Source organism: Bufo gargarizans, chromosome 10 (genome assembly GCF_014858855.1).
Source record: "Bufo gargarizans isolate SCDJY-AF-19 chromosome 10, ASM1485885v1, whole genome shotgun sequence".
NCBI lineage: Eukaryota > Metazoa > Chordata > Amphibia > Anura > Bufonidae > Bufo > Bufo gargarizans.
In genome coordinates this window covers 117,560,343-117,579,596 of record NC_058089.1, presented here as the reverse complement: position 1 = coordinate 117,579,596, position 19,254 = coordinate 117,560,343, and the positions used below count along the sequence as shown (strand labels likewise).

Below are 19,254 nucleotides of genomic sequence, written 5' to 3'. Positions count from 1 at the left end.
CCACAACCAAATCAATGTAACACCGAGCTGTTACTGTACCTAGAGGGGTTCTCCTTTATTATAACTTCCCACACCATAATCCCGGGGTTAGGACCGGTGTGGTCACCAGACCAATCTCCATCTATCACTGCTTCCAAGACAAAAGTGGGACTCTTTACTGAAGAGGATTCCAGCCTCCATTGCCATATTGCTGTACACCGTCAGCCTTTGTGAGTGGTGGTGTGACGTCTGTGAACACCTGTAGCTGGATTGCTGGCTTGTTGCCCAGTGTCATGCAGACGCGCTTTGGATGGTTTGTGTGGACGCTCTTTGCCGCCCTAGGCTTGGGATGTGACGTGCAGTTTCACTTGCAGTACAGAATAGATCCCTAGGCTCCATCCTTCTAATCAGACGGCCTATTGGTTTTATTTCACTTTAAAGCCTTTCTCCCACCCGCCAGGACGCGCAAAATTGAACAGTACTGACATCTCGGCCTAGGCGCATAGCGATCTGCCGGAGTGATAAACCAAGGTCTCTCAGGTCAAGGGTTCTGCTCTCTGTTGCGACAGTGTCCTTAACTGGCACGTCAATGAACAGGAGGCGTCGTACAATCATCCTACGTGACTTGCTCTGATTTTTGAGGTTTCATGTGGCTACATTTTGCTTTCAATCTTGTTTTTTTATGCCCGTCCCACCTGCCACATATTGGAGCAAGGTGCTTGAAAATGTTATCATCTGCAGATCTAGCGACACTTACTACTACCTTGATTTGACAGACATAGCAGAGCTGGGGAGAGTTCAGAGGAGGGCAACTAAAGTAATAACTGGAATGGGTGGACTACAGGTCCTAGAAAGGCTTATCAAAATTAGGGTTATTCAGTTTAAAGACGACTGAGGGGGAGATCTAATAATGTATAAATATATCAGGGGTCAGTACAGAGATCTCTCCCATCATCTACAGTGCAGACCAAAAGTTTGGACACCTCTTCTTCTCATTCAAAGAGTTTTCTTTATTTTCATGACTATGAAAATTGTAGATTCACACTGAAGGCATCAAAACTATGAATTAACACATGTGGAATTATATACATAGCAAAAAAGTGTGAAACAACTGAAAATATGTCATTCTAGGTTCTTCAAAGTAGCCACCTTTTGCTTTGATTACTGCTTTGCACACTCTTGGCATTCTCTTGATGAGCTTCAAGAGGTAGTCACCTGAAATGGTCTTCCAACAGTCTTGAAGGAGAGATGCTTAGCACTTGTTGGCCCTTTTGCCTTCACTCTGCGGTCCAGCTCACCCCGAACCATCTCGATTGGGTTCAGGTCCGGTGACTGTGGAGGCCAGGTCATCTGGCGCAGCACCCCATCACTCTCCTTCATGGTCAAATAGCCCTTACACAGCCTGGAGGTGTGTTTGGGGTCATTGTCCTGTTAAAAAATAAATGATGGTCCAACTAAACGCAAACCGGGTGGAATAGCATGCCGCTGCAAGATGCTGTGGTAGCCATGCTGGTTCAGTATGCCTTCAATTTTGAATAAATCCCCAACAGTGTCCCCAGCAAAGCACCATCACACCTCCTCCTCCATGCTTCACGGTGGGAACCAGGCATGTAGAGTCCATCCGTTCACCTTTTCTGCGTCGCACAAAGACACGGTGGTTGGAACCAAAGATCTCAAATTTGGACTCATCAGACCAAAGCACAGATTCCCACTGGTCTAATGTCCATTCCTTGTGTTCTTTAGCCCAAACAAGTCTCTTCTGCTTGTTGCCTGTCCTTAGCAGTGGTTTCCTAGCAGATATTCTACCATGAAGGCCTGATTCACACAGTCTCCTCTTAACAGTTGTTCTAGAGATGTGTCTGCTGCTAGAACTCTGTGTGGCATTGACCTGGTCTCTAATCTGAGTTGCTGTTACCCTGCGATTTCTGAGGCTGGTGACTCGGATGAACTTATCCTCCGCAGCAGAGGTGACTCTTGGTCTTCCTTTCCTGGGGCGGTCCGCATGTGAGACAGTTTCTTTGTAGTGCTTGATGGTTTTTGTGACTGCACTTGGGGACACTTTCAAAGTTTTCCCAATTTTTCGGACTGACTGACCTTCATTTCTTAAAGTAATGATGGCCACTCGTTTTTCTTCACTTAGCTGCTTTTTTCTTGCCATAATACAAACCACCTGACTTCTCCACAACGCAACTGATGGTCCCAACCCCATTTATAAGGCAAGAAATCCCACTTATTAAACCTGACAGGGGACACCTGTCAAGTGAAAACCATTTCAGGTGACTACCTCTTGAAGCTCATCAAGAGAATGCCAAGAGTGTGCAAAGCAGTAATCAAAGCAAAAGGTGGCTACTTTGAAGAACCTAGAATATGACATATTTTCAGTTGTTTCACACTTTTTTGTTATGTATATAATTCCACATGTGTTAATTCATAGTTTTGATGCCTTCAGTGCGAATCTACAATTTTTATAGTCGTGAAAATAAAGAAAACTCTTTGAATGAGAAGGTGTGTCCAAACTTTTGGTTTGTACTGTATATGTATCCAGGACGAGGGGACATCCTCTGCATCTGGAAGAAAGAAGGTTTGTCCACAAACATAGAAGAGGATTCTTTACGGTAAGAGCAGTGAGACTATGGAGCTCTCTGCCTGAGGAGGTGGTGATGGTGAGTTCAGGAGGCGCCTGGATGTATTTCTGGAGGGTAATAATATTACAGGATATAGCTACTAGATTTCTGGAGACTAATAATCCTGTGACTACTAACTAGATTACTGAGTCCCTGATCCAGGGAGTTATTCTAGTTGCCAGATTTGGAGTTGGAAAGTATTTTTTAGCTAGAATGAGAAAAAAATGCCTTCCTCTGGATAAACACTGTTCTGGATGAATGGATGTCTTTTCAGACTCCTGTCCTTGGGAAACAACTGTCAGCTGTGAGAAACTTCTATTTGAACCAGAATGTTACCATTCATGGATGGCGATCATGAAAATGCTGAGAGATTGGGACTTTTCATTGTACATTGCTTTATATACGTAAAGGAGAAAAAAACACCTCGGCTTATTCAAAATGCCATAGCTCTTATGTTTGTCTATTGCTGTTGCAGTGCAGGAAGTTGTACGCTGATATTCTGATAATTTTTATTGATTGTCCCACATCACATTCCTGGCAGCTTCATAGCTTGGGCATTGTGCTAAAAACTTCCAAGAACGCCTGCGGGTCAGATACGGAAATGCAGTGCTGTGCAAATATCCTGCAAAGCCTCTCTGTAAGGCTTCATGCACACGACCGTAGTTCTGGTCCACATCGGATGCGGATCCATTCACTTAATTGGGGCCGCAAAAGATGCAGACAGCGCTCTGTGTGCTGTCCGCATCTGTTGTTCTGTTCCGTGGCCCCCGCAAAAAAATAAAAAATAACATGTCCTATTCTTGTCCGTTTTGCGGACAAGAATAGGCATTTCTACAATGGGCTGCAAAAATCGGAACGGTCGTGTGCATAAGGCCTAATGCCAGCTACCCTTTAAAGAGGTTGTGTCGCTTCAGCAAATAGCATTTATTATGTGAAGGAAGTGAATACAAGGCACTTACTAATGTATAGTGAATGTCCATATTGCTTCCTTTGCTGGCTGGATTCATTTTTCTATCACATTATATACTGCTCATTTCCATGGTTATAACCACCCTGCAATCCATCAGTGGTGGTCGTACTTGGACATTATAGGAAAAAACACCAGCCTATGTGCATTCACATGGTCCCATCCACCAGAGAGAACGGGGCTTTTTCCTACGGTGTGCAAGCATGACCACCACTGATGGATTGAAGGGTGGTCGTAACCATGGAAGCGAGCAGTGTATAATGTGATGGGAAAATTGAATCCAGCCAGCAAAGGAGGCAATATGGACAATCACAATACATTAGTAAGTGCCTTGTGTTAACTTTCTCTACATGAAAAATGCTACTTGCTGAAGTGAGAGGACCCCTTTGAGTCAGTGTCCAAAACAAAACCAGAGACACCCATCAGTAGGCGGGACTGTTTCAGAGCTGTTGCTCCGTGTCAGTACGGGGTAGGGCTCTGGCAGTGTGAAGAGCTTTTTCTGCCGGCTTCCTGTAGGTGCTAGATGTCCATCATTGCTGTATCGTCTTTTGGCAGTGATCGGCGACCTCCAGCAACTCCAGCTGTTCTGAATCTACAACTCCTAGAATCACAGCCAAGTAAGTGTGCATGCTGGGAGTTGTAGTTTCACAGCATGTCATATGGTATGTTGGCGTCTTCACGCTTACCAGGTGGTTGCAAACACACATAGGCTGGAAGTATACTCATTCACAGCTTTAATGGAGTCATTCGCATTCACACCAAAATGTTTGTGAGAATCATTACCAGACAAAGGGAGATACTGCATTCACAGCCCCTACTAAGCATGGTATAGAGTGCTGCCAGCCGGTGGCGCTCTGCTTCTAAATGTGGAGGTGTGCAGATGACTGCGAGAGCAGGCTACAAGGTCTAAGAGGTCTGTGAAGGTTCTTATTCATCCAGATCATGGTATACCAGAAGTCAGAGAAACTGGACTTGTCGGATTTTCTCTCGAAGGCGTTTTACTACTCATCTGACTGGCTTTCGAATTGAGAAAGTCAGAAATCGAAACATCATTCTCTTCAGGAGAAAGTATCATTCCAGTTGCTCGGACTTATTACTACTGATGTGGTTTTATAGGGTTTGTGCCAAGATATAAAGTTCTCTCCTATCCACAGGAAAGGGAGGTAAAGCATTTGGCCAAGGGGACCACCACCGCCAATTCATTCATTGTTTTTGGGACTACTGTTCCATTGATCCGCCAGACCTGTGACCCTTGTTCTCATGATCAGTGAGGTTCCCTGTGGTCGAATCTCTTTGATCAGAATCTTATCCCTTATTCTGTGGATCAGGGAGAGGATACGTTGATATCTTGATACACTTTAAGGCCTCTTGCCCATGACCGCATGCCCTTCGAGATATATATGGTCCGTGAGCGGGCCATATGTACTGGAGCGGCATTGACCCTGCGCGCATGAGTACACAGGATTACAATGATGCTGTGGAAGTCGGGCCGCCCGCAGGGCTATTGTCCCACACTCATATGATCCTATGAGTGCGGGACAATAGTCCCGCGGGCGGCCCGACGTGCACAGCATCATTGTAATCTGTGATGCCGTGCACACAATCGATGCCGCTCCAGGACATATGGCCCGCTCACAGACCGTATATCTCAGAGGGCATGCGGTCGTGGGCAAGAGGCAACATACTCACCGGAGTCTTGAAGCATAGATCTGCTCTGTGGTATGCCTGGAAGTAATAAACAGGTATTCCAGTTAGGGCTGGGCGATATGGCCTAAAATCTATATTGCCATATAATTTGAAGCATATGCGATATAACAATGTATCGCAATATATTATTTTCTTCTGTATGTATACAAATTACATGGCCATCATCATCCATGTCCACCAGTCAACCAGCCAGCGCCATCAGCCCCATGCCATAGCCATTCACCCCCCGGTAGATTCGGGCCCCTGCTAATATACCTACCTTTCTTGCAGGGTGCGCGGCTGGCTGATGAAGTCCGCAGGAGACGGACCGCGTCTTCTTCCCAGCATACACTGGGAGGGACCTGACCTGATTTTGTGGCGATAATATCGTTTATATCGCCCACCCCTAATTCCAGTTATATAAAGTTATCCCTTATTCACAGGCAAGTGGTTAAATATTAGATTACCACTGGGACCCCGACTGATAATGAGAAAGGGCTCCTTGTACCCCGTGGCACTGCTTCCCTTCCTGAAATGAACGGAGCGGCCAGTTGGGTATCTGCACGGGAGCTCCATTTATTTTTATGGGAGTTTGGCTATCTGAATGGAGCCCGACCCCTGCTCTGTTCTGGAAAAAATATTTTAAGAAAGTGGCAGAATGGCTTAAAACAAAAATATTATACTCCCCTTCCAATTCTCCCACCCTGCCATTCTGGCGCTCGCTGGGTCCCCTGCTTCTTAGTCCTTCTTGACAATCACTGGCTGAGAGTTGTCACCGTTGTGGCCTGTGATTAGCTGAATGGTTACACTAATTCTGCTCCTTTTTTTTTTTTTTATTTTTTTTTTTTAACGCAGCTGGAGATCCCTTTTAATGTGTCATGTCCATGTAGTCTAAATGGGTCTTAAAGTCTTTCCTCCACACCCACTGCCTTATGTCTTACTCTGAAAATCTTCTGTTAGAAATAGCATTTTACTTGATTTAAAATTACAATAAAACTTTTTATTTCCTTGCAGAAGAAGACAAAACCCCCGGAAAGAGCGGATGTGGAAGGTGGACGGTCATCTCCTGAAGTCGTCAATTATCCAGCAGAATCGGAGTTGCACACCACAGAAGGTCTGATGCAGGGAGGGCGGCAGGGTACGGGCAGTGCCTGTGTTTGTAGCTTCATGACCCACTGTGCTGGATATCAGGTTTAATGTAAACTGGTCATTATACTGGTTTACAGTGAACTACCTGCATTTTCTGATGCCCTGAGGTAGCGTATACTAAGTGGCTTCTTACACCAAAAATTGCAAGGTCACATCTTTGCCCACTGATAACTACAGTCCGCCAGGATTTGCCTTATATCGAATGTTATGAAGCCCAAATTACAGTGTCATAAAGTGCTCAAATTGCGCTCATTGATAAAAAATAATGCACCCAGATAGAAATGTCATATTAGTGAAAATGCTTCAGGCAGATATGTAAATGGATTAAGGTGTGGTCCGATTAGACTCTGTGTCTCGCCACAAGAGGCCCTAAAAGTGCTTTTCCCTCTGTCCTATAAAAAGACTCTCAGAGGCTACTTTTGGGTTGTCTACCTCTTGGTGAGAGATCGTTGACTACTAGTCATGCCTCTACGATGCACTGAGAGAAGAAGGATGGTCGCTTCAAAGACTTGTTGGGGGCAGTAGTTAAGTGAGGACACGTGCACACATGGAGAACTGGCTCTGCATGGTCCAGACAGGATTGTTTGATCTGATGACAAGCATGAATGCCTCCTACAGTTTGGTTATCCACCAATTGGACACAGTTGGCCCCTTCATTACACACCCTTGTCTCAGCCAAAACCATTTCCAGGAGGTTAGTAGAAGGAACCTTGGTGTCATAGCGTTCATTACGTGTCCTGCGATTGACAGCCATCCACCGCTTTGTTTGCAGTGGTGTCATGAACAAAAAACCTGAACTGCTCTGTACTGGAGCCGCATCAAGCGACAAATCCAGGTTCCGTTTCAATCCCACTACAGTTGGGTTTGAGTATAGAGGCCTCATGATGAGCGCTTCAATTCTGCCTTTGCTATGGAGTCACGCACTGCCCCAACTGCTGGGAGCCATCGCATACGACAGTCAGTCACCTCCTTGTAGTGATACGACGATACTGACTGAGATATATGTGCGGGACATCCTGCAGCCACATGTGTTCCTCTCATGGCTGGTCTGACAACTGCTGGTGTGGTGCTCTGCGGAACCATCGCCTACGACAGTCCGTCACCCCGAGTAGTGATACGAGGCCACGGACAGTGATATGTGCGGGACATCCTGCCGCCACATGTGCTCCTCTCATGGCCGGTCTGACAACTGCTGGTGTGATGATCTGTGGAACCATTGCCTATGACAGTCCGCCACCCCGAGTAGTGATACGAGGTCACGGACAGTGATATGTGGAGCACATCCTGCCGCCACATATGCTCCTCTCATGGCAGGGCTGACAACTGGCATTTTTTCAGCTTGATAACGGATACCCACACACTGCAGGGGATTCCCAGGATTGTCTTCTACCGATTACAACACTGCTGCCAGTTACCAGCATTTATGGGACCTGCTGGGATACAAGCTTCACCAACCTACAAGTGTGCAGGATCTACAGGCCCAGCTGTAACCTCTGAGGGCAAATGTGCTGCAGGATACCGTGCTGAACCTGTATGCCTCCATGACCAACCGTATCTCACCTGGTATCCAGGCTAGAGGCCGCTAATCAGGGTCCTAGAGCCCCCTTTCATTTGTACAAGCTTCCCCAATAATCTTCTCCTACCTCTAATATTGTGACCTCTTCCATTTATCATCATTACAGTATCAGTGAGTTTATATCAACTGTAACCGAATAACCGCTCCATATGGTAATCTAATAGGTGTATACAATTTCGCAATATTTCTTCTACTCGAGTAATATTACGATTTGTTAGTGGTCACAAGTTATGAGTAGTGGGAATTTTGGCTGCTCAAAAAACTTTTGGGGAATTTTCCAATCCCCAGTTAAATCTAAACTTGTAATGTTCTCCGGGGTCGTATAACTGAATGACTACAATATATTGATCTCGAGACCATGAGGAGTCAGATGGGTATTTCTCCTTTAGGTCTGGAAGCATCGGTTGTGTTAGATTAATTAAACCTGCAGCTTTTTCTAAATGCCATGGCAATTAAATCTTGGAAGACCTTTACAAGCAAAGTATCATTTACCTGATTGATTTGACAAGGAAAAGATCAGTCTCTCTATTCTTGTGTCTCTGCCGCCAGACGCTATAGATTTCCTGTCGTGTCAATTTTTTTATTTTTTTATTTTCAGAACGCAGTTGTTGTTGTTGTTGTTGTTGTTGTTTTTTTTTGTGTCCTATGTGCCATCAAATATTATATTTCAGACCGGGTTATAAACTATTCATTAAAGAGGGATGTTGTGTTTGGCACAGACCCCTACATGTACACTGACACAATTTACTGCTAGTAGAGACTGTCAAGACTATGATATGAAATTAGTGTTTGCAGTGAGAGAGCTTATTATTCTGGCTCCTTGACCAGGTGTGCTTTTCTGTCCTGACTCCGCAACCAGGTTCTAGCTGTCCTGACTGCTCCACCAGTTGCCTGCACCACTCCGTCCTGGCTCCCCAACCAGGTTCTTGCTCCCTGCTGTCCTGACTTCTCCACCAGTTGCCTGCACCACTCCGTCCTGGCTCCCCAACCAGGTTCTTGCTCCCTGCTGTCCTGACTTCTCCACCATTTGCCTGCACCACTCCGTCCTGGCTCCCCGACCAGGTTTTTGCTCCCTGCTGTCCTGACTTCTCCACCATTTGCCTGCGCCACTCCGTCCTGGCTACCACTCCGTCCTGGCTCCTAAATCTAATCCTACGCCTGTGATCTGCTTAATTATGTATAATATTTCCTGTGAATTACATAAGTGTCTGGCATTGACATAGCCGAGCATAACACACGGGTGTGGTTAGTCAGGACAGCAGGGAGTAAGAACCTGGTCAGGGAGCCAGGACAGAGTGGTGCAGGCAACTGGTGGAGAAGTCAGGACAGCAGGGAGCAAGAACCTGGCCGGGGAGCCAGGACGGAGTTGTGCAGGCAACTGATGGAGAAGTCAGGACAGCAGGGAGTAAGAACCTGGTCGGGGAGCCAGGACAGAGTGGTGCAGGCAACTGGTGGAGAAGTCAGGACAGCAGGGAGCAAGAACCCTGACCAGGTTCTTGCTCCCTGCTGTCCTGACTAACCTTCCCCCCCCACCCGTGTGTTATGCGCAGCTATGTCAATGCCAGACACTTATGTAATTCACAGGAAATATTATACATAATTAAGCAGATCACAGGCGTAGGATTAGATTTAGCTCAGACATTTGTGATTTTTTTATTTTATTTTATTTTTCCCTGCTAGAAATGATCATTTCTACAGCGATGAATCCATCATAAAAATGTTTTTATGTTTCTTATTCAGCCTCCTCCAGCAGCGAAGGACAGTAAAAAACATAATCATTTACGATCCTGATTAATCCCTCTCTCAACCTCTTCATCAGAGATCTTCAGCGCTTCTGTCATTTGTAGTTTGCTGATGAAATGCTGCACTTATAAGATTCGTGTGTCCTGCATTTCAACTCTGTTTTATCTGCCGCGCTCCTGCAGAAGGGAAATGTTGAGACCCATCAAGTTATAGCAGGGAAGGACAAAGGGCCAGAACACAACGCTCATGGCCGCTCTGCATCTAATATACACTTACTAAGTTAGTTTTAGCATGAGAGGCGCTGATAGGGTAATGGTTTCTTGTTTAAAAAGAGGTAATGGTTGTGCAAGCATAGACACAACACTAGTGTAGGCGGGTGTTTAAGTGGTGGTCGGTGCTCACAGAATACTCACAGAAATACTCACAGAATACCGTAGCATAGTTTACATCATCCTCTCACATGCCCACCCCCCTTACCTTTTCATAGCATATTGCCAGCATCCACAGCCATGGTTACTTTTAACCATGTAACTGCCAATCCTGACCATTATCACTGCTCCTCCATATACAATCCTTGGTTCGTTTGCAAGCATTTGTGCACATACCTGCGTGTGTTTTTTGAATCTATAAGTGTGTGCACCTCTGTATATGTATGTGTGCACACACAACTGTATACATGTATATGTTCATGCCCATGGACGTTCTCTTGCACACATGCAGTTCATGGATTGATTTTCATTTATTATTTATTTTCTATATTTATACATAAATGTACATTTATTCATTTTATATTTTATGTGATCTATCACCCTGTATATGAAATTGTGTGGCTCAAATTCATTTATCAGCAATTTTTATCAATTTTTATTGTTCTTTTTATCGTTCGCTATAAACTGCTACTACAATCTGCGTAACGATCAATATACATATATCTATCAATTATGATTACTATCTCTAGTGAGCACATCTATGACTGATTTAAGTCACATGATTTTATCTCCAATCCTCAAACTACACATTTTCGTTATTACCGCTATCATTACTATTATTATCATATGTCTTTGTTCCTTTTACATAACGCTGTCATTACCAGCATCGATCTTATTAGACTTGAAAAATGAGTGGTGTTCTACTCCGAAACGCGTTGTCACGTATATGCAAATTGAAAAATTGTCTCCGACCACTTGAGGTAGTGTTATTGCGCCAGGAGGTATCAAACAGCGGACCACCAATACCCCACATCCCTCTATTGTCTTTAAGTTAGTTTTAGGTGATTTAGGGTCATTTTAAGTAAATCACATATTTTAATGTGGAGTCCCACTCAGTATATTCATATGATAGGCTATAAGCCAGTCAGTACATGATCCCGAGGAGATCCTTCAGTTGAGAACACTGCTAGTTCCTAAAATGAAGCGGCAGTGACAGTGTAATACCGCAGCATTGATTGCTGGCACTGGACTTCTCCAGAGCAGGTTCTCTACCTAGATGTCATTTCTGCTTTTCTGAACATGGTTTTTAAGATTTGCAGTATAGTACATTTCTGAGCAGACGTGAAGTAAAGCTGGTGGTTTCTTGTCTTCTGCATAGAGGATCTTGTGAAGTTCTTTATTAATTGTCCGTGTTTTTGTCTTTCAGAGTGTAAAGTTGATGCTGCAGCAGAGTCTCCAATTCCTCCTCCCCATTCAGAGGAAATCAAAGAGCAGAAGGAACAACTGGTCAGATCAGGTAATTTGGCTACTGTGGTATTTAAAGGGGTTGTCCATTTTCTAAAAGAATGTCTATAATGTCCTTGCCTAATGGGTACTGTCCTAGGAAAACCCAAGCCCCCTCGTGTCTTACCTGAGCACCTCGTGCATAATCCAAGTCATGTCTCAAGGCTTATTTCAAGAGCTGAACATTGACTTATAGGATAGCTGCCTCACATCTGGTGGCATCAGAGGCAGAGCTTGTTAGGAGCTCATTTGCATCCCTTCCCTTCAAGGAATATCATTACACAGAATAGAGATGGTAATATAAAAGAGGACAGAATTAAAGGGGACAGAACCAAACAGTACTTAATTATGGATGTAAATACCCTTACAACACAGGGCATTCTAGAAGTTCTTTTAGAAAGTGGTGAACCCATTATAGAGTCATACAGGCCATGGTATTAAAACTCTGTACAATTACTTGTCGTTTGGAGGGCTGTCATGCACCCTAAGGTTGGTTTCAGACTGACAATATTTCCATGCAGTGGGGGCTTATATAATATATATTTTATTTTTTTCCCTACAAAACACATTTATTCTAATGAATTAGTCTGCCAGAAAAACAGACCACACACAGACTCCATCCATATGAGGTGTTCACCATTTGAATAGAGTCCTATTGTACCTTCCTATGCCAATTAAGGAAGAATAACGAGAATGCTATCTTCCTTAAAGGGGTTGCCCCACCTTTTTAAATACCATATTGTAAGGAGCATAAAAATAAACAGAATTTGCCATATACAGGCTGTTAAAGAATGATCCTGTGAGGACTTTTAGTATGGCGCCACTTGGTGTAAAGTGTTGAGCTGAGTGCTGGTGGACACACATGCTCAGTCACTCTCCCCGCAGCCAGGCCTCTGCATAGTGATTCTCTATTCACTGCAGGGCAAGCAATAGAAATGGCTTTCTGCTCTGCTTGTCAGGAAGGAGTCAAGCCTCTGTAGTAACATGGCAGTATAGCAGAGAAGAGGGAGATTGATTGTGTCTTGCATCACAGATTAGCAGCAGCATCGAGGGGGCCACAAGAAAGCAAAAATTATATTTAAAATGTATTTTTGTGTGCTATAAACAATGCAAATTGCTATTACTTTCTATGCATTACTTGTATAGCTATATGGGGATCGATGATACAGAGACTTTCGCTTATTACACTATACAGGTTCCTCCGTGGTAGCAAGTCACAAGGCTTCTGAAAGACACCAAAGCCAAGAGGAAGACCCACAGTGGCGGGCAGCAGCTCAGCAACTGACAGGCAGGAACCTGGAGCTGGCCTCCCAAGTGGAAGAGCTGAAGCAGCAGATAAAAACCATGCGGGTGAAGGTGAAGAATCTGAAGAATGAAAAAAGGGGTTATCAAGAATTGTTGAAAAACCCTCGTGCAGAAGGTAAGCATAAAAAAAAAAATGAAATGCTAAAAACATACTGGGGGAAATGTATCATTTCCCTACGTGTCTTTTTGGCATAAAACTGGTAGCAACGGGTGTTTTTACGTCACGCTCACCAATTTCCGAAAAGGCGTATGACGACGACAGAGTGTTGGCACATTTATCATCATTTACTTCAGAAACTGACATAAATGATGACTGAAATTTTTATAGCAGCTCCGAGCTGGAGTAGATTTCAGTCTGTCATGGACTGCCCTAGGAGGCATTTCATTTATGACGAGGTCTGCGCCTCATAAATGTAATGCCTCCTCTGGCAGCGCAGCCCCCATTAAGCCCGGGATAGCACACGCCAGCCTTCATAAAGCAGGGCCATTGAATCTTTTGTGCATTGGATTAAGATGCCCGTACAGTGTAGGAGCAGACGGCTGTTTGTGAGAAGACCGACAAAATGATAAAGTTTTCCCCACCGAAGTCAGTACAAAAAAGCTGCCACTTTTCCGTACCTGCGAAAAGGCTGTCATCACCCTGGTCCCTATGTACTTCTCGTTGTGTACTTGGAACCTAAAAAAATGGCAGATATTTTGTATCTTTGTGATATACTTACTATTAAAGTTGTCCTTCGTGTCCCCCATGCCCTACTGCGACTACTAAGCTGCACTGATTTAATGGAATTTGAGGTTGACTGTGCTCATTTAATGTTTCTTTCATAGTGGAGACCGCAGAGCTGGTTTCTCTCCAAGAGCAGGCACAAGAATTAGTAGATGAGAACGACGCTTTAAAAACGACAATCCATCGACTGAATGTGGAGCTGAGCCGCTATCAAACCAAGTATCGCCCCATATCCAAGGAAGAGGTACGGTCTGTTTATACCAACTATTTTTCCATTCCATCCACCATGACGGCCACAAGTGAGAGAGGACCCTTGACCTCTGTGGCACAGGAATACACAGAGAGAGAGTTTAAAACGGCCTCACCTCCCCCCACCCTTAGTGTTTTCCTGTCCCTACGGGGTCAGCATACAGAGAGGCCTCCAAAGAGATTTCTGATCACGGCCCACAACCCGGAAGTCCAGGAAAAAATTTAGCAGGGAGTATTGGATGTAGTCAATTCAGGTGTCATCATAAAAGTTCCAGACCCCGAAAAAAGGGAAAGGGTTCTACTCAAGACTCAAGATGGAGTCAGTCTCCTCTATAGTTCCCCTGATCCTAAAAGGTGCCTTGATGACGTCAATAGACTTAAAGGACGCCTATTATCACATACCGATACATCAGAGTTCTCAAAAGCATCTAAGGTTTGCAGTAAGTGATCCAAAGGGTTCCCTCCACTATTTTCAGTATGTGGCTCTTATTTTCGGCATATCATCAGCCCCAAGGATTTTTTACCAAACTTGTGGTGGAAATGATAGCCTCCCTACGCTGAAAAAGAGCAAATGTCGTTCCTTATCTAGAAAGGACAGAGGACTTTATAAACATCAGATCTCGGTTGGTTAATAAATAAATAAAAATCTGTACTCACCCCATCCACGAAAATAAGATTTCTGGGCGTTAGTTTTTTTTCTGGGATATAGAAATAAAACATTTCTTCCCCAGGACAAAGAGAGAAAGTAGCAAAGTTCAAGAGACTCCACAGATGCTCTATTCTGAACGCGATGAGTATTTTGGGTCTCCTGACCTCTTGCATAATTTCAGTCCCATGGAGTCAATCCCACACCAGAATTATGCAAGCGTGGATCTTATGGAATTGGGACAGGAGACAATCATCCCTAGACAGACTAATCAGTATTCCACTTTCAGTCAAAATAGACGTAAACTGGTGGAGGGAAGAAGAGAATCTTCTTCGGGGCACAAGCTGGATCAAAATTCCAGAAATTCAGATAATGACCAGCTCTTCAGGTTGGGGGGCAAAAATAGGAACTCCTTACTTCCAGGCGGATTGGTCCGAGGTCATGAAGAACAAATTCTCAAACTACAGAGAACTGTATGCAGTTCTTATGGCCTTTTACAAAAGCTCAGTGTCTTTTAAAAAAAATAAAAAAAAAATTGAAATTTGTTTTGGACAACATTACGACGGTAAAATACTGGAAACACAAGGGCGGCACAAGATCCAACCCTCTGGGGGACGTATCAAAAATAATTTTCTCTTGGGCAGAGAGAAACGTTTCTTCTTTAACGTCTGTTCATTTAAAGCCGAAGGCCATTTGGATATTTGTAACATCGTTCGGGGGGTCATACAAAATTCTCAACTTTAAAAATTTGACGGCTGTATTTGGTGAAACATATAAGTGACTTAGGGGGTAAGTTACACATTGCGCTTCAATTAAACAAATCTAGAGTGCTGTATTTTTGCAGCACAAAATGGCGCCTACACTATATATTACAAATAGTACAGGCACCATTTTGACCACATATAGCAGTCTAATATTTAAGTTGAGAATGTTATATAAGTATAAAATAATGTCGCACTAGAATGAGGTAGGAATCCAAACAGAGGTGCTCCCACTAACAGACAACACCCAGTCTGAAAATGTAGAAAATAAATAAAATTAAAGTGGGGCACACTCTTTAAAGTAAAGGGATCTTTAATGGTCTATACAATAATATACAGTAGATTAATAATACAATGATGGATGAAAAAGGAGATAATGACCTTAAAAGACTAAAATAAAATCAGATTAAATTACAATATAAGACATAAATCCCATTAATTGTACTATAAAATTCATATAATATTCAAAACGTGATCGGTGTAAGATATATATTAGCAATAAATGTGCATTGGCAATAAAATCCTATACCGATATTATAGGTGCACCTGAAAAAATAAATAAATGACTGAATCTTGATTAAAACCAGTCTTTTGTGTCACTGTTGAAAATTAGGCAAAGTCTTTCCTGATATCGATAGTTTTTGTATAGTAGGTTAATAAATTCGCAACATTGTAGAGATACACTTGTGTGTATTTGATCAAATACAGAGCATATAGCTCTCAAGAGTTCGGATTGCAGCGTGTAGCTACAAAATCTTACAGCGGCGTCCCGCTGTGTTTGAAAAGAGCGATCGCTTATGTGGGATCACTGCAACCTTACCCGGAGGTCTTGGTACCCGACAGTAAGTCCTCGACTCGGTACGATCAGCTTGTAGTTTCCCGGTCTCAAGGGCTGTTGCTGAGCTGGCGTCAATCAGGTTGTGTTCCACGCGGTCTTTGGCGTCTCCAATGACGCAATGAGTTAGCTCTTTATGTAGCGGTGTCCAGACCTTTAACGGGGGTTGCAGTGTCCTTGCTGTCCTTTAGGGGGGATTCACACCAGACGCGTTTCGGGGCTTTGAAGTATTGACCCCTTCCTCAGTGGGTGAGAATGTTATATATTTATTTGGCATTAATGGCAGCCAAGCTCTTCCCAGTGGGGTTCGGAGAGGGGTTCACCCAGCTTTTATTCTCCCTGCCACTATCCCTGCCTTTCTTCACAACTGTCCCTACCCTTTGTCAGCCTCAGATCTGCCCCCCACCCTAATCAGCCTCCTATCAGACACCCCAGCCTACATCGGCCTCAGATCAGACCCCCCCCAGCCTCAGATCAGACCTCAGATCAGACATTTAAAATAAATAAATAAACGTACCTCTCCAGCTTCAGACAGCGCTGCCACTTGGCAGATTTGTTCTGGTTCTGACAAAGCTGCCAGTTCAGTTGATGTACTGCTCCAAATTAAGATACGTGCACGGAGAGATCAGACAGACAACTCACTACATGGAGTTAAAAAGGATCTCTGGTTTATTTCTGAAAAAAACAGACAATACATAGTTTTCACGAGAGGAGGGAGGGGAAGGGGGGTGAAAGATAAAGTATATATTTTCTATTGGCTATGAACTCTCTACTTTTCTGTAACCTTGACGGCCAGAGGAAATTCCTCCTCACTCCCCCCCCTTGTTCCTGGGTGAAACCGTTACTACTTCTTTCTTTGTAACTGCTTGCTTGAGCTGAACGGAAACCACAAAGAAACACATGATAAAAACACAAAGTAAGATTCTAGTTTATAGGTGTAGGCTGAATGCCTGGCCGCCATCTTAGCTCAACAAGCAAGTATCCATTTTGTATCAATAGTCCATAACAGTCCCCCCTTGGAGACTTGATTGTAGACTTTCCCTTCGCCTAGCGAATCCCCTGGGCATACCATTCGTATCCTCTTCACCCGCAGTGGCGACAACCTACCCCTTATAGGTAGGCTCCCGGTTGCTCGGACTTGTGGTAATACCCTGGGATTCATCTCACCCTATCTCAGCCAGGCATCATTGTGAGGAGGGGGAGCTGTGTTGAACGATGTTTCCTTCTGTCCTTCCTCATCGTAGAGGAGCATAATAGGTCGTTCATCAGTTTTCTTCATTCTTTTTGAAAAGCGGGTCACACAAATAAGAACGAGCTTAATCACTACATATATCACCAATATTATTAGGGCTACCTGCAATATTACCTGGACAATTCCCATGAGCCAACCCCCAATACCTTTGAACCAGTTATTGGGGTTAAGGGAAGAGAAGGTATCAGACCACCATGTATCTTTATCAGCTTTATGTGCATCCAGCCATTTATCTCTTAAATCCGCCATTTTCTCTATACCCACCTTAACTTGCAAATTACCCTGCGGGTCTATGTAATGGCAACAAGAGGGTCCCACAACCTGGCACATACCTCCATCTTTAGCTGTAACATAATCTAGAACTAATGTGTGTTGGTTGGTGACAATGATTAACTGGTTTTGCACAATGTTTGAGGTATTCATAAGTCTCATCACTTCCCATATTTGGTCATCCAGGTAGTCTGTTGCTACTACCAGATGATCCCACATCTGCGCTATCATGGGATATATGAAGATGGAACTAACAATTTTGTTGGTAATGCTCGTCTCTACTACATGTGGCTTGCCATTTGGTCTGGGTGTGTTATCTTTGGCCCTACGATACAAGGTGTGTTTAGGTACTGCATTTATGCCAATTTCAGAGTGTGGTACTATAAAGGTAGCAGGAGTAAGCCTGGCGATGGTGCACAGTCCTGTGACATTCTCGGATAACCATTTGTACACTTTGTGTCCACAAACTAAGTATATATCTTCTGGAACTTCTATGCTGTGCATTGAATAATCGGGTAATTAGTTTGGCTAATTGTGTCCCTTTCGCCAACTCATATCCTTTTGACTGACTTTCGGTGTCGTTAGCTAATATACCTGTCAGGAGATCCTGTACAGTACGGTTGTTACAGGGCAGATCCTTTCCGTTCTCAGCATCTACACCAATACACTGCACGTGGCTGTCTGTTTTTGAATCATTGCAACCTGAGTGTATGTGTGGACTAAATGTCATACCTTTGGTTTGTACTTGGAGACAATAACAGTGTGTCCAGCTAGGAAAACATGTGACATTAGCCCAGTGTCCCATTCATTACCCAGTGGCGTGAACACTGCAGATATGCCCACTGTCAAAGTCATGATCAGTATGTGAATCCTCATGGCTTATTGTTCCAGGGTCGTCGGGACAGCCTTTACTCTTTTACAATGTGAGGCGTGGATCCAGGTAAGCCTCCCTTCGAGTTTCACAGAGGTCGGGGTAGTCAGCAACACCTGGTAAGGCCCCTTGTATCGTGGTTCGAGGGTGTTTCTGACGTGTTTCTTGACCACCACCCACTCTCCAGGTTTGAGAGTGTGTATTCCCTCTAGGGAGTCAGGATCTGGAATGGAAGAGAAAACTTGTGCACGTATGTTAGACAATTGTTTACTCAGGGCAATCACATATTTAGCAACAGATTCATAATGCATTTGCAATTGCTGTGGGAAGTACTGTCCCATCCTAGGCCGTGTCCTAAACAAAATTTGGTGTGGAGGCCTAGGGGTGTGTCTAACTGAAAATAGTGCTATTGGCAGGCATTGTACCCAACTGAGCCCTGTCTCCCCAGTCATTTTCAGCATCTTGGACTTCAGTACCCCGTTCAGTCGTTTGACTTTGTCGCCTGCTTTGGGGTCTGTAGGGTGTGTGATAGGCTAAGTGTGACCCTACCATCTTCCAGACTTCTTGGGTTAATCTAGCAGTGAATGCTGGGCCCTGATCACTCTCAATGACCTCAGGTACTCCGAACCTACAGACAAGCTCCTGCATCAGTTTTTTTGCAGTAGTGGTTGCTGTCTGGTTTCGGACGGGGTAGGCTTCTGGCCACCCAGAGAACAAGTCTATCACTACTAGCACATATTGAAACCCTTGGCACATTGGCATCTGGATGTGGTCAATTTGAATCCGTTGGAACGGGTACTGGGCTTTGGGGAGACATTTGGTTGGTGTAGGCTCAGGTCTTCCCGGGTTGCACTGCGCACAGATGAGGCAAGACTGAGTATGCCTCACCAGGACAGGGGTTATCC

General features: G+C 44.2%; 1 protein-coding gene across 2 annotated transcripts in view; it reads left to right on the top strand.

The window, feature by feature from the left end:
• CEP89 (centrosomal protein 89) overlaps positions 1-19,254 on the top strand; it is a 93,285-nt gene that overhangs the window by 5,691 nt on the left and 68,340 nt on the right. For both annotated transcript variants that reach the window (XM_044270369.1, XM_044270370.1), the window contains exons 5-8: positions 6,271-6,370; positions 11,360-11,449; positions 12,632-12,856; positions 13,567-13,709. In XM_044270369.1, coding sequence (XP_044126304.1) covers positions 6,271-6,370; positions 11,360-11,449; positions 12,632-12,856; positions 13,567-13,709 — 558 coding nt within the window. The remainder of the gene's footprint in view (positions 1-6,270; positions 6,371-11,359; positions 11,450-12,631; positions 12,857-13,566; positions 13,710-19,254) is intronic.